The sequence below is a fragment of the Mastigoproctus giganteus genome, chromosome 1, assembly GCF_048544385.1.
Source record: "Mastigoproctus giganteus isolate SK-2022 chromosome 1, ASM4854438v1, whole genome shotgun sequence".
Lineage (NCBI taxonomy): Eukaryota > Metazoa > Arthropoda > Arachnida > Uropygi > Thelyphonidae > Mastigoproctus > Mastigoproctus giganteus.
In genome coordinates this window covers 68,119,644-68,133,291 of record NC_143575.1, presented here as the reverse complement: position 1 = coordinate 68,133,291, position 13,648 = coordinate 68,119,644, and the positions used below count along the sequence as shown (strand labels likewise).

General features: G+C 36.1%; 1 protein-coding gene across 1 annotated transcript in view; it reads left to right on the top strand.

The window, feature by feature from the left end:
• The window catches only part of LOC150090874 (uncharacterized), a 628,907-nt gene that overhangs the window by 507,539 nt on the left and 107,720 nt on the right, over positions 1-13,648 (top strand). Inside the window, exon 17 of the mRNA XM_090375379.1 lies at positions 10,061-10,192. Coding sequence (XP_090231505.1) covers positions 10,061-10,192 — 132 coding nt within the window. The remainder of the gene's footprint in view (positions 1-10,060; positions 10,193-13,648) is intronic.

Sequence of the window (13,648 nt, the reverse complement as noted above, 5' to 3'; positions counted from 1 at the left end):
ACAGCCGACCGGGCTAGCCGGATGGGTAAAGTGCTTCCCTTGCAACCCAAAGGTCGCGGGTTCGATTCCCGCCTCGGGCTTGGATCAGTGTACTGCAAAAACCTTGGGAGGTGCATTATGGCCACAGAAGCCTATGCGCCAACAACTACAAAAAAAAAAAAAAAAAAAAAAAAGCAACACACAACAGGAGCACAGGTTTTGAGAAAAAGTGGAGAAATTCCATCAGGAGCTTTCTTGGCATCAAGATTGCTCAAAAATTCTTCTGACACAAGAGGCATTGAGTGGAGTGTACTGGAAATGGTAGGTGGTGGTTTAAGAAGATTGTCAATACAAGTATTAGAAGAAAATAGTATGCTTGCAAGTCTTCTTTAGCTGAGGTGGGAATAGAGCCATCAGGTTTTAACAGAGGTGGGAGTATGGATGGGCAAAGTTTGTGGCCAATAGCTTTCGCAAGAGGCCAGAATGCTCAACTTCTGTTTGGACAAGAAGCACTTTTTTCTACTCTTAGTTTTTTCAAAATCTAGTTTGGACTGATTTACAATAGTTGCAAGCTTTGTTGTAGGCAGAAAATGAACTTGGAGATTTGGATGCAAACCAATTGCAATATGCAACATTCATATCGTGAACAGCCTTAGCACATTTGTCAGAAAACCATGGTTTAGATAAAGGACGAGATTTTTAGGTGGAGTGTGAAATAAAGGAGTTCATCCCTTTAAGAATAATTTCCTTGACATTCTGTGCAAATATTGACATCATAGAGTTTTAAACATTAATCCAACTAAGGAAAAGAAGAATTGAAATTTCACAGATCATCCCATTTTTCATTCTTGTAATTCCAAACAACACAACACTGAGAATGGCCACTAGAGAAAGGCTCCATTGATGAAGAGACATTCACCAAGTTGTGATCTGAGGTGACTAGAGGGCCACTAACCTCGACAGAAAGGGTTTTTTCATGAGAAAAAGATCCACAGTGTTGGCTGTGTAGAATTATATGATATTCTGGTAGATAAATGAACAATCTGTGTGAGGTCATAAGTAATGGCAAAAGACTCAGTGTGTTAGACTGTTAGCATAGTAGTAGTAGTGGCATGTGATGCAAGAAAGCAAATGTATGAGCTTATGCAGCATCAGCCAAAAAAAAAAAAAAAAAAAAATCACACCATTCCCTCCAAATGCCTGTCCAGTTCCTCCTTAAATTTATTCAAGCTATCAACTTCCACAACGACAGATGGAAGTTTGTTCCAGCAATTAACCACCCGCTGGCTAAAGGCAAATTTCCGCACATCTATTCTACATCTGTCTTTTCTTAATTTGAATTTATGCCCCCTTAGGTTCGTAATCTGAACAAGTGGAAGGATCCCATCAGAATTCAGCGTGCTCAATCCATTCAAGGCCTTATATACCTCAATCAGATCACCACGCAGGTGCCTAGTCTCCAGCCACTGCAATTTGCAGAACTTAAGCCTCTCTTGGTAAGAGGATCCCTTCATTCCCCTCACCAATCTTGTTGCCCTTCTCTGTACCCGCTCAAGTAAATCTACATCCTTCCTAAAATGAGGTCTCCAGACCTGTACGCAGTACTCAAGGCGTGGCCTGACCATTGCCTTATACAGAGGGATAATCACCTCCTTTTCCCTGCTAGCAAAATTCCTATATATCATTGACAAAACCCCATGACCTGCTCTGGCAGCCTGTCTGCATTGCTCAGAGAACTTCATATCTGACTGCACAATTACTCCCAGGTCTTTTCCATTTTCTACCACCTTAAGTGTAGTACCACACAGTTGGTACGTTTCTCTGGGGTTATTTCTACCCATATGCAGTACTTTGCATTTGTCAAGGTTAAACTTCAGTTGCCACTTCTTAGCCCATCTGCCCAAATTATCTAGTTCCTGTTGCAGTAGCAGATTGCCATTACTGTCATTAACAACCCTGCCAACCTTTGTATCATCTGCAAACTTCGACATTAAGCCTGATATACCTTCATCAATATCATTGATAAATATACAAAACAACAGTGGACCTAACACCGAACCCTGTGGGACTCCACTAATAACATTAGTCCAAGAAGAGCAGCACCCATTGATTACCACCCTCTGTCTTCTCGCACGTAACCATCCTTTTATCCATTGTAGCAACTTACCCTTAATACCATTCTGCTCCAATTTGTACAATAGTCTTCCATGCGCAACAGTGTCAAAAGCTTTCCTGAAATCCAAATATATGATATCAAAATTGTTTTTTGCATCCAGTTCCTTTGTAACCACATCATAATATCCTATCAAATTTGTCAGACAAGACTTTCCCTTAACAAACCCATGCTGTGTCTGAATTATTGCTGCAGTCTTGTCTAGATGATCCTGCAATGCATCTTTAACCAGCGACTCCATTATTTTACCCGGAACAGAAGTTAAACTAACTGGTCTGTAATTACTCGTGTCACCCTTCGATTCCATACAATTACAGGAGACTGTAAGCATACAGCCACTAGATTAATCCCCCCCCCCCACATACACACAAAAATCTTACCTAAATTCTAGAATCAGACTCTATAAGTGAGAGGGGGATACTGAGACTGCTGCTCGTGGTGGGATTGCAATTCTAGCAAATTCTGCTGTACCTTCCAGGCATATTAAATTACATACTTCCTGTGGCAGTTCACATTATGATAGGAATATCATTAACTCTCCACTTCAATTTATATTTCACCATCTTATCCATGCATCCAGACCGAACTGGATAATCTTGTCATACACATCTCATCACCTGCCTGTTTACTTGGTGATTTCAAAGGACTATGGGTATCTCCTGCTATGATTGCAAGAGGTAAACTAATTGAAATATTCCTTGACAACCATAATCTGACATTGTTAAACTGTGGCTCCACAATACATGTTCATCTGTCAATGAGTTGTTGATTTATGAACAGCAAAGGTTGAACTCATCTGTTTAGCATCTCTTTTCCCAAATATCAACTGGTCAGTACATAGCAACCCATTCAATTTTTTTTTTTTTTAATTTCCCTATTATCTGTTCCATTCAAACACAGATCATTTCAATCCCTACAAGGACATACTGCTTGGAATTTTAAAAAGAGCAGACTGGAATGAATGACTTTCGAAGAGGACAAGTCTGTCATTTTCAAAAGTCAATATGTACAGCAACCAGAGGCATAGCTAGGTTTTCGGCGCCCTTGGCAAATTCATGGCTACACGCCTTTTTTCGATAATTGGTAAAATCATAATAAATAATAAGTACAGTCAGACCTCTGTTTAACAAACTTCTTTATAGCAAATTTTTCTATTTAGAGATAAATTTTTCTTTTTACCGATTTTTTTTTTTTTTTTAGAATTCGCTAAATAGAATTTTATTCTTTAACGAATTTTTTTTTAATTTTTTTATTTCTTCGTTTTATGGAAACGAAAATTTTCCATATAACGACTACATTACAAGACTTAACTGGGTACACATCGTTCGCACCCATGGCTTTCAAGCAAGCAATAGTGCTGTTGTTACGCCCGAATTAAAAGATAAAGAGATTACCATCTGCAACTCGGACCCATAAAACCTGTCCCACATACCGAGAAGTTGAGCTGGTCAACTGCTTTCTGTGTATCCATAGCCAGTGGACAGACCAAGGTGTATTAAACATTCGGAAAATGGGCTCTGGTCAACCTTCTGTTGTAAGCACCCTGTTAGAGATTTAGAAGAGAGTGGTTTTCCTTTATCGTGAAAAGCGGTCATCTGTTGTTTCGTGGAAGTGAAATGGCACCGTTTCAAAGCTATTGGCCTATCATCTAGCACAATATAAGATACAGAGGAAATTAAGCCTTCCACGCTACTGCCGTAGTTTTTTCTTAAGAGTTATCTATGGTGTATCCACACTAATATTATATAGATATGAAACTCTTATTCTTAACAAATTATGCCTTGTTGCATTTAGTTATTTTAAATTATTTCACTTTGTACTTTTGTTGTTAAAAATTTAATAAATTCATTCTGAATTTCCGGAGATAAATAATTAGTGTGGTGTTTAATATACAATTCCAGAGCATACCAAAGTCAAATTGGCTGACAAATTTTATCAAGTTTAAAAATATGGCACAATTTTTTTCTTCAGTATCGATATTACTAGCATGTCCAAGAAATGCCAAATTATTTTCAGCACAGAACAATATACGTTTCAATATTATTTTCAATATATGACGCCATTTCGAAATTTCACTTCTCAGTGCTGCTTGTGCAGTGTTGTCAATTAGTCCATCCTTTTTGAAGACCCTTTTCTAATAATTTCCATTTTGTGAAATTGTTTGTGTTGTAATGAATTCTCATGAAAAAGAACATTTGGATTTAAATGTTTCCAATCCTTAAATCCACCTGAGCTGCAAAATGGACCGTTTTGTGCCAGATACAAATAAGAGGCACAGAAAACAATATATTGCATCTTTGTTTTTGCAATAAAATAACCATTTCCTCAAATATATTGCATCTTTGTTTTTGCAATAAAATAACCATTTCCTCTTTTTTTTTTTTTTTTTTTTTTCAAAACCTTCATTTTTGTATTTCCACAAATTATTGAAACATCGACCATTAGTGACAAGATGCGTATTTAAGACTATATGTTCGGAACCGTTGCACCATAAGAGATCTGTTTTTGTGGGTATTAAAGTTCCATGTGGTCGTATCATTAAAATTCAGACTTACATTGTTCCATGTTAATATTATTGCTGCCATCATTTTCTTCTGCCAACTGTTTTTGGTTATTGTCCACACTTTCTAATTATTTTAAAGTAACTTCAACTGTTTGAGCTTTTTCTTGGACTTCCATTTCAGTGGCATCATCATTCGAATCGTGTTCATTTTCTTTGTCACTTTCAAGTTTGAAGTTCTTATTGTAAGCCAGTTTTGTAAACTAGCAGAATGTTTTTTTTTTTTTTTTAATTTCCTCTTTATGCAGTCTTTTTACGCAGTACTGATGTCCACTTTTTTCTTTGGTAGCATGTCTAAAATTAATTTGGCCTTTATTGTTTTATTTAAATTATAAATCACAATATTCACGATTATTTGTTTATATAGCAATCACAAAAACGCTATAACTTATTCAGTTTGTATACAATGCATGAATTGCGAACTACTACTATGCATTCGAACATGTGCTGATGAAGCGATCGCCTGATTGGTCCCTTCAAAGTTACATTCTGGACAGCATATAGATCTGTGATGCTATGCAGCATGTACTCAGATGTAAGGATGCATGCAGGCTTGAATCACTGTGTGAAAATTAATTTTCACATTCCCTGTGCTGTCATCTTGATTCTACATCATCGAGGGGCGCCATTTCGGCAGCTATCCTCTGGTATCGAATTAGCTTGACACTGTACTGATGTAGTCTGTCAGTGGTGCCTTTCTATTGTCGGTGCCCTTGGCACCTACCCTAATGCCAAGGCGTTCCTATGCCACTGACAGCAACAGTAGATTGATGATGTAACTAATCACAACTAAGTCACATTTTATCTGACTTAGTCTGGAGCAGAAATCTCAATTTCAAAATGTCACCCTAAGAAGCATGTGCACCAAACAAATGGTGGAATGCAGATTGCTCCAAAGCTAAACAAGGAAAACCCACACATGGAATCAGTTCTGTATTGTCAACCTAATTACTTACAAAAAAACTTAAGACCAAAGCTAGAAAGATTATACAGAAAGCCAAATGTGACTCTTAGATGACCTTTGCTTCAACTATTATGAACAGAACTAACACTCACCATATGTGGAAGAAAATACAAACCTTGAATGTATACTGTTTCTGCCATTTCATCTTATGTGCTGTTCTTTCAGCACATTAAAACTGGTGGTTAATTTTTCAACGCATTCCTCACTTCTAGACATTCAGCTCTTTACTGTGACAGAGTTCAAAGAATCATTGACCAAATCCCCAAATAGTGCAGCATGGTCAGATAGCATTCATTGCACTTATCTTAAACATCTGTGTGAAGCTTGCCTCTTCATCTTATTGCTTTTCTACAGATGGATCCATTCAAAAAATGCCTATCCTCTCTCATGATGTCACTCTTATTTGTGCAATGCCAAAACCAAGCAAGAATCCTTCACTAGTCCAGAATTACAGACCAGTTTCATTGACAAGCTATATGGCCAAAAATTTTGAATGGACGATCCATAAGAGACCCACATTGTTTCTAGTCACAGAATTTTCTGTATGTCAGTATGTCTTCTGTAAAAACAGACCTACCCTAGATATACTTCTAAAACTAGAATCTGACATTTAAAATGCATTCGTCACGAGACAGCATCTAATTATGGTCAGCTTTGATATTGTGAACTCATTTAACACCACTTGCAATCAAGATATTAGTATGGATGTGCATCATCTGAGACTACATTAATAATAAAGGGGCCATCTACATTAATAATACAAAACTTCTTGCAACTACATACTTTACATGTTCAATAGTGGAACACATTATCAACATTAGGCACCTGCGCAGTGATCTGATTGAGGTGTATAAGGCCTTGAATGGGTTGTGCACACTGAATTCTTATGGGATCCTTCCACTTCTTCAGATTACGAACCTAAGGAGGCACAAATTCAAATTAAGAAAAGAGAGATGTAGAATAGATGTGCGGAAATTTGCCTTTAGCCAGCGGGTGGTTAATTGCTGGAACAAACTTCCATCTGTCGTTGTGGAAGTTGATAGGTTAAATAAATTTAATGAGAAACTGGACAGGCATTTGGAGGGAATGGTGTGATTTTTTTTTTTTTTTTTTTTTTGGCTGATGCTGCATAAGCTCATACGCTTCTTGCTTTCTTGCATCACATGCCGCTACTACTACTATTATGGGCTCAAGTGGAAGGTGGACCCTATCCTCAATGCAACCCTATTTGCCATCTGGGTTAAAAGTGTGAAAAGAGGCCTTCCAAAAGTCATTGAAATTCATTTGTATGCTGAAGACCTATCTCATGTCTCAGTTACAGAGCATTACCATCATTGACAGACAGCTCCAACTTGCTTTAGCCAAAATAGAATCCTTGAGTTTAAACAATGAGTACTACTTAACTGAAAAGAAGTGCACCACTACTCACTTTTGAAAACAACAATCACTTCATCCTGATCTGCCCATCAGCAGTGTACTAAACCCACTTGCTTGTACTGTTTGGTTTCTAGGCCTGATACTAGATAACAAATTAAACTTTCAAATTCATGCAACTAATCTTCAAACCACTTGCTTAAAGAAGTTGAATGTATTTCAATGTCCTTTGCTTCAATCATAGTCTCACCATGCTATAGAATTCTGATCGGCACACCCTACTACATCTCTATAGCGCCATTATTAGATTATGCATAGACTTTAGATCTCTGGTATATGACTGTAAGGAAAAGCACTTTATAACAATTAAATACCATTCAAACAGTGCTTCTTAGAACTGCTCTGGTGCTTTAAGAACTTCCCCAGTTCACAGTATAGACTGCCCATAAATCTCCATTTCACCTTTGCAAGAAAAAATTGCTTTTGCTACACTGCAAAAATTCACAGTCATCCCTTTTTATCCCTTACACCCTAATTGGAGATGCCTGTGCAATACAGAATGGAATTCATTCATTCTGTAATAGCAAACCAAATGAAAACTGTCCTGCACCACTTAGATTCAGGAATCTTACTCAAGCTTGAAATGTTAAACTGTGCAATATTATTTCAGTGTGGATACTGAAATACGATAGTGTAGGATACTACACTATTGTACCCCTTTGGATGAATATTCCTGCAGTTTTTGACAAATAATTTCAGCACTAGGAAAGGAACATCCCATCCCTTTGCAATATCAAGCAGTTATACAGTTAATTCTCTTTCTAAATAGAGACCTGTAAAGCCTACACTGATGGATTGAAATCTGATACTCTGGTAGGTGCAATATCCCCTCTTTCACCCCTCCAGCCTCATTACTGATAACTTGTAGTGTCCTTGCTGCTGAACTCTATACTGTTAAACTATCACTGGATTAGCTTATTGAATGTGCTATCCCATCTGCCATAAGGAGCATACACTCTCAGTTACTGTCTTACAATGAGTCTGACCAGACTAACATTTTGCTAGATTCGAGGTCATTCTGGCATCATAGGAAATGAAAATGCTGGGTAAAAAAAAAAAAAAAAAGATTGTGGGGTGTTGCCACCCCACAACATTTTCAAGTGCCCTATACAGACTATAAAAATAACATACAAACAAAAAGCAGAGATCACTGGTCAGAACTATGGCAAGTCCAAAATAATAAATTCTTACAATTTAAAATGGAGCCACAACTACAGGACTGAAGCTTCAGTTGCAACAGATGGGGAACAGCCTTGGCAAAAGTCTACCTCAGTCATTCACACCTAATTCATCTTTTCTTACTTTTGAGAGACCCCCCCCCCCTTAGTGCTCTTACTGTCAGACTCAACTAAGAATTAAGCATATCCTTATTGATTGTCCATATTCCAGTAACTGTAAAGTTACTTTCATTTCACTACCTAACTTGCAGGAACAATTAAATCCATCACGTGTTCTGGGAAACAGTGCTAATTTTGATGATCTGTTCTGATATTTCAAGTATATCCACTTATTTGATCACTTCTAACCATGTTTTAAACTAAAACCATTAAATAAATAATGAGCAGGCACAGTTGGCCCTGGAGTCCCTTGCACTGGTAAATTCCAAACAACAACAACCAAATAATCATATGGTAATTGGGAAGTTTGGCATTGTAAAATGCTATTGTAGGCCATGAAAGGGCCGTGAATGAAATTTAAGGCTACATTTGTACACACAGCAAAACTTCATAAATTTAACATTCAGAAATTCAGCAGTTATTGAAAATTTTATGTAAAAATAAAAAAAAAACACCTATAAATTACTCCAGAAAGTTAGCTTCATTGGGTGCTTTAGTTTGACTATTGTAAATTATATGGGGCTACATCTGTGGAAAGCATTTCCACCTTCCCAATGCAACATGTTTCCTTTGTCACTCAGACTATTATATATGTACAATTGCTCTTATTCAAACTGTACATTATGTAAACTTGAAAGGTGAGCAATATTTTTGGTAAAACTTAAGGCTTAGAGTGTGATGCTGGAAGTCATTGTTTAAACTTAATTGTGTATGCAATTCTTGACTGGCGATTTAGTAATTACAATGTATTGCTCAACTTAGGTAATTTTTTCATGGTTGCCTGATCAGTGGTGGAAAAGGTTTCCCGGGCATATTCTAAGCTCACTTTATGGAGAGGGCAAATTCAGTTTGGGGGGTGGATACCAGTCGTGCTTAAGGGCAACCAGTTATTGAACCTTTCAGTTGTATGGCATGTGTTTGAACATCAGGAAACATCAGTTTCTGCTACATCAGTTTCCCATAGTCTTATTTAAATTACAATAAGTAATTCAAGCTTATAAAATATTTTCAAAATACTGGCAATATTGTCAGATCTTCCTACACTAGTTGATGATCTGCAAATTTCACTACCAGCAGGGTCATACAGTGGTAGCTTTCAGAAATATGGATTTTTAAGGTTCTTGTGTGTTTTACCATTTAAGATATTTTCTACCTACTTTATCTCTACTTGGCACATTATGGGCTTAATTGCCAATGCACCATTAAACGCCAAATAACCAACTAATCTACTATATGAAATACAAAAGATATAAGAAAAACATTTTGAGAAATTAAGTAAAACTACATTATTTTTTATTTTTGTACCTTATACTACACACGCACACACATGCCAATAGTGACTTTGTGTGAATCTGGCTTTCTATTGAATTTGCCTCAAGAATTTATCATTAAAAAAAATTTCCTTTCTTATTTTTTATATTACTTTTTCATTAAGTAAATATCAGTGAAAACCATAAACATTATGGTTTACTATTTGAGGTAGAGATTTACCAGATAGAAGTGTTATATTTCTCTTTTGGATTAGTAATAACAAGCATAAGAATTTGCCTTCTTTATCCTAACAAAACTTAACAGTCAACAAAACAGTTTATTCTTATAATAAAATCTTTCAGTTATGTTTTGACTACTTTGGACCAACTTGTCGCAGAAGATTATATTTTAGTATATTTACATGGAGCAACTCAAAGAAGTAACATGCCTAGTTTTGGATGGTTAAAGCGTTGCTATCAGATGATTGACAGGAGGTAAGTGAATATGGCTGAAAAACAGCAAGCTTGAAGTGTGTTTTGTAATTAAAATTTCTTGTTAATAATTACAATTCTTTATATGACCTAAAATTAAAAATATCTTTTTTTTTTTTTTTTTTTTATTAACTCGCCTCACTAATAGATGAAAGAATTTTAAAGTTTATAAGTTGGTTTTTCTTATTGCTACAAGATGAATTCTTTTAAAAAAAATAACTTTTTCCAGATTTCATTATTAAGCAAATTAAGTTCATTTTATAATCAGTTTTATTTTGGTTTAAAAAATAGGCGTGTTTTGACTAGAATGCATTTGATTGTGTTAGATTAGTGATTGCAGGTTAGAGAATGTATCAATATCAAGTTTTGTGCAAAGTTAGGCAAAAGTGAAATTGGAGATGTTATTAGCAATATTTTATTTCAGTAATTTTTTGAAATCAATTTCTGCAATATGTTAATATAAATTTAATTAACTTTTCTGAAGTATTTCTGCTAAGTTAAATTCTGCAATATACTGTAAATTTAAATTTTATACTTTATTTTATTTATTTTTTTTTAAGTTCAGATTTTATCTAAATAATGGTTGTTACAAGGTCTGCCTTTAATACAAAATCCAAGGACAACATAACCCAGACTGAAATGCCTATGGGCATTTCTGATGTGAGTCATGAATTTGTTGTTATAGCTCTTGGCATGTATTCAAAGGTTGGTCTAGTAGACAAACCAAGCTCAGCTGACAGTTATTTTCTTTGTACCCAATGTAAGGAGTATGCTGATCTCAAATTAAAACTTATATTACTGGAAGAATTTGAGTTACTGAAGAAATGGGTGGTTGCCCTGGAAACAAATGTAACTGGGAATTCATCAGGGAATCAAATATTTTGTCAGCTTCCAAGTGATGCCCCTACAGAACAATCAAGTGCATACTGCTCTGGTTGAAGCAGATTTAGTTTTATTTGGAGATTCTGTTAGGGAAACAGGTAGATTTTTTGTAATAAAGATAGGTGGACCTGGACCAGGGTGTGTTTACTGCTGGTGATGATGATGTTACCAACAGATTGTCAGATTTTGAGGGTGTAAAGAGGGCATTATTATTCATATGAGGACTAATGGTATTAAATGAACATACCTGACAATTTTCTGGATAAATAGAGGACCATGTTGACAAAATGTCATGATCTGGGTCAGAATATGTGTCTGCAATTCTGTCAAGACATGATAGAATGCATTATATGTTGAAAGTCTTGTTAACTCTAGACTAGAGGGAGTCTGTAATGCTCTAGGGGGAAATTTTTATCAGTGTGGCCTGCGCTTGTCAGTAGAAGGAATTTATTTTGTAGAGACAGTATTTATTTGAACTAAGGCGATGCAAGAGTTTTTCAGGTATCATTTAGGATACCCTGAGGGTTCGGAGAAACTACTAGTTATGGGGAGAAGGGTAATATAGATACGTGTTTAACTGATGGTATAGGTCAAAGTAATGCTTGCACACACATACACACACCTCAAGAATTCTTGTTTGTTGCTGCAACAGCTGAAGTTGGCAAGATTTTCCAGGGGTGGCAACGTTTCAAATGATCAGGAAGATAAAGCTAGAGAAACAGGCCTTCAAGTGGTGGTCAGGATAGTAAACTATAGAAAAATACTCAAGTCTTAACCATGCCTTTTTTTTATTATGATTATCACTGTATTTAATAACACTCATATACCACATGAAATTAACAATATAGTTTATTAAGCAATTGCCTAAACCACTATGACGTTTCAGGCATCTTGCCGATACCCATCATCAGACCATGCTGTTGAGGGGACAGAATAATAGAAAGGGTTACAAATTCATTAATTAATTGCGAATTTTACATCTAAAGTATTAAGTTTGGATTACTGTTGCAATAGAAAACATTAATTTAATTAATCCAAATACATAAAGATTAAAATCCTTACCTGCTGACAGGCTCCTACTTGCTGATGCTGCCAGAAACCTGATGTGTATCCAGGCAAGAGTCTGTTAGCCAGTAGAATGGTGCCAGGTTTTCTATCCTGGATCTGGTGGTTCTTGTGTAGCAAAACCTGGGGGTGACCTTTGCTCTTATACTCTGGACATCAGTGTGTTTGTGGGTTTTTTTCATGAAAATCCTAAACACAAGTATTAGAACCTGTAGTACTTAGTACCATGTATGGGTTGAATGTTGAGAAGTGGAAAGAAGATGCTTGTTGACATCAGACTTGAATTTCTGTAGATTGTAATTTTCAGGAAATATGTATGAAGGGAAGTTGTTCCAGAAAATGGAAGTTTAAGGAATAAAAGTTGATTCTGTCAGTTTGAAGTTGGACAGTAAAAGGAGGCTGACTAGTTGCAGCACATCTTTGGACTGGTTTGGAAAAGAGAGCAGGAATTATAGAAGCCTATTTAGAAGAACAGTGCACAATGAAGTATCCATAGAAAAGGCATGCAACAGAAACAGAACATTTGTGAGAGAGAGAGAGAGAGAGTGGAGAGACTTTGTTAGAGATGGGTCATTAATTAACCTAACTGTCCTTCTTTGAATGGAGTCTAGAAGCTAGAGAGAGGAATATTGTTCCCACATTTGGGGGGCACCACCCCAGATGTGGAAATAATATTCCATGGTAGGGCAGATTGATTTGTGCAAAGTGAGCAGCTGTTCGGAAGAAAAGTAATAATGCAGAGAGCAAAAGAAAAAACCCAGTTTTTTAGATACAGAGGAGGCAATATTTGTAATGTGCTTATGCCGAGAGAGATTAGAAGTCAGGGTAATCCCCAATAGAGATACATGTCCTTATATATATTGTTATTTGTATAAAGTTAAACTAAATTGTCTCAAAACAAAAATGAAATTTTGTAGTTAACGTTGTCTGACACTAAACCCTCAATTTCACCATAATAATGTAAAAACCCACAGAATTTTGCTATCGGTATTATTGTAATTGCAGTAAGATCGAGTTTACTACCCATTTATAATAGATTGCACTAACAGAAAAGCCCAATAAACCAGAAACTGCAAATTGTTTTTATTGTTTTATGGTTGCGACCTGCAGAAATGTGCATTAGAAACTATCACAAAGGCATTCAAAATTGATTCTTATAACCAAACATGGCAATAAACGGTGAAAGTGTAGTGCATTATAAAGCAGCTGATTCTACTAGCCAGTGATCATTGGTGCCTACTTATTTCACTTTATGATGGGTTTATGATTTCTCCGACTGGACCACATGGTCCTTTCTCTCAGCCTTTGTAAACGTGTTGGCTGGTTGTTTTGTTTTTGGATCCTTTATTTGAAACTTTATTTGAATTCTTGAACGTGCAACATTGTGTACACTGATACACAATATGTGTATCAGTTTAAGAGTGCAGTAAGAGGAAAATTTCAATTAAAATTAAACAAAAAGTGGTGAAAAAACATGATGATGGTGTTAAAATTAGTTCACTGGTGCATGAA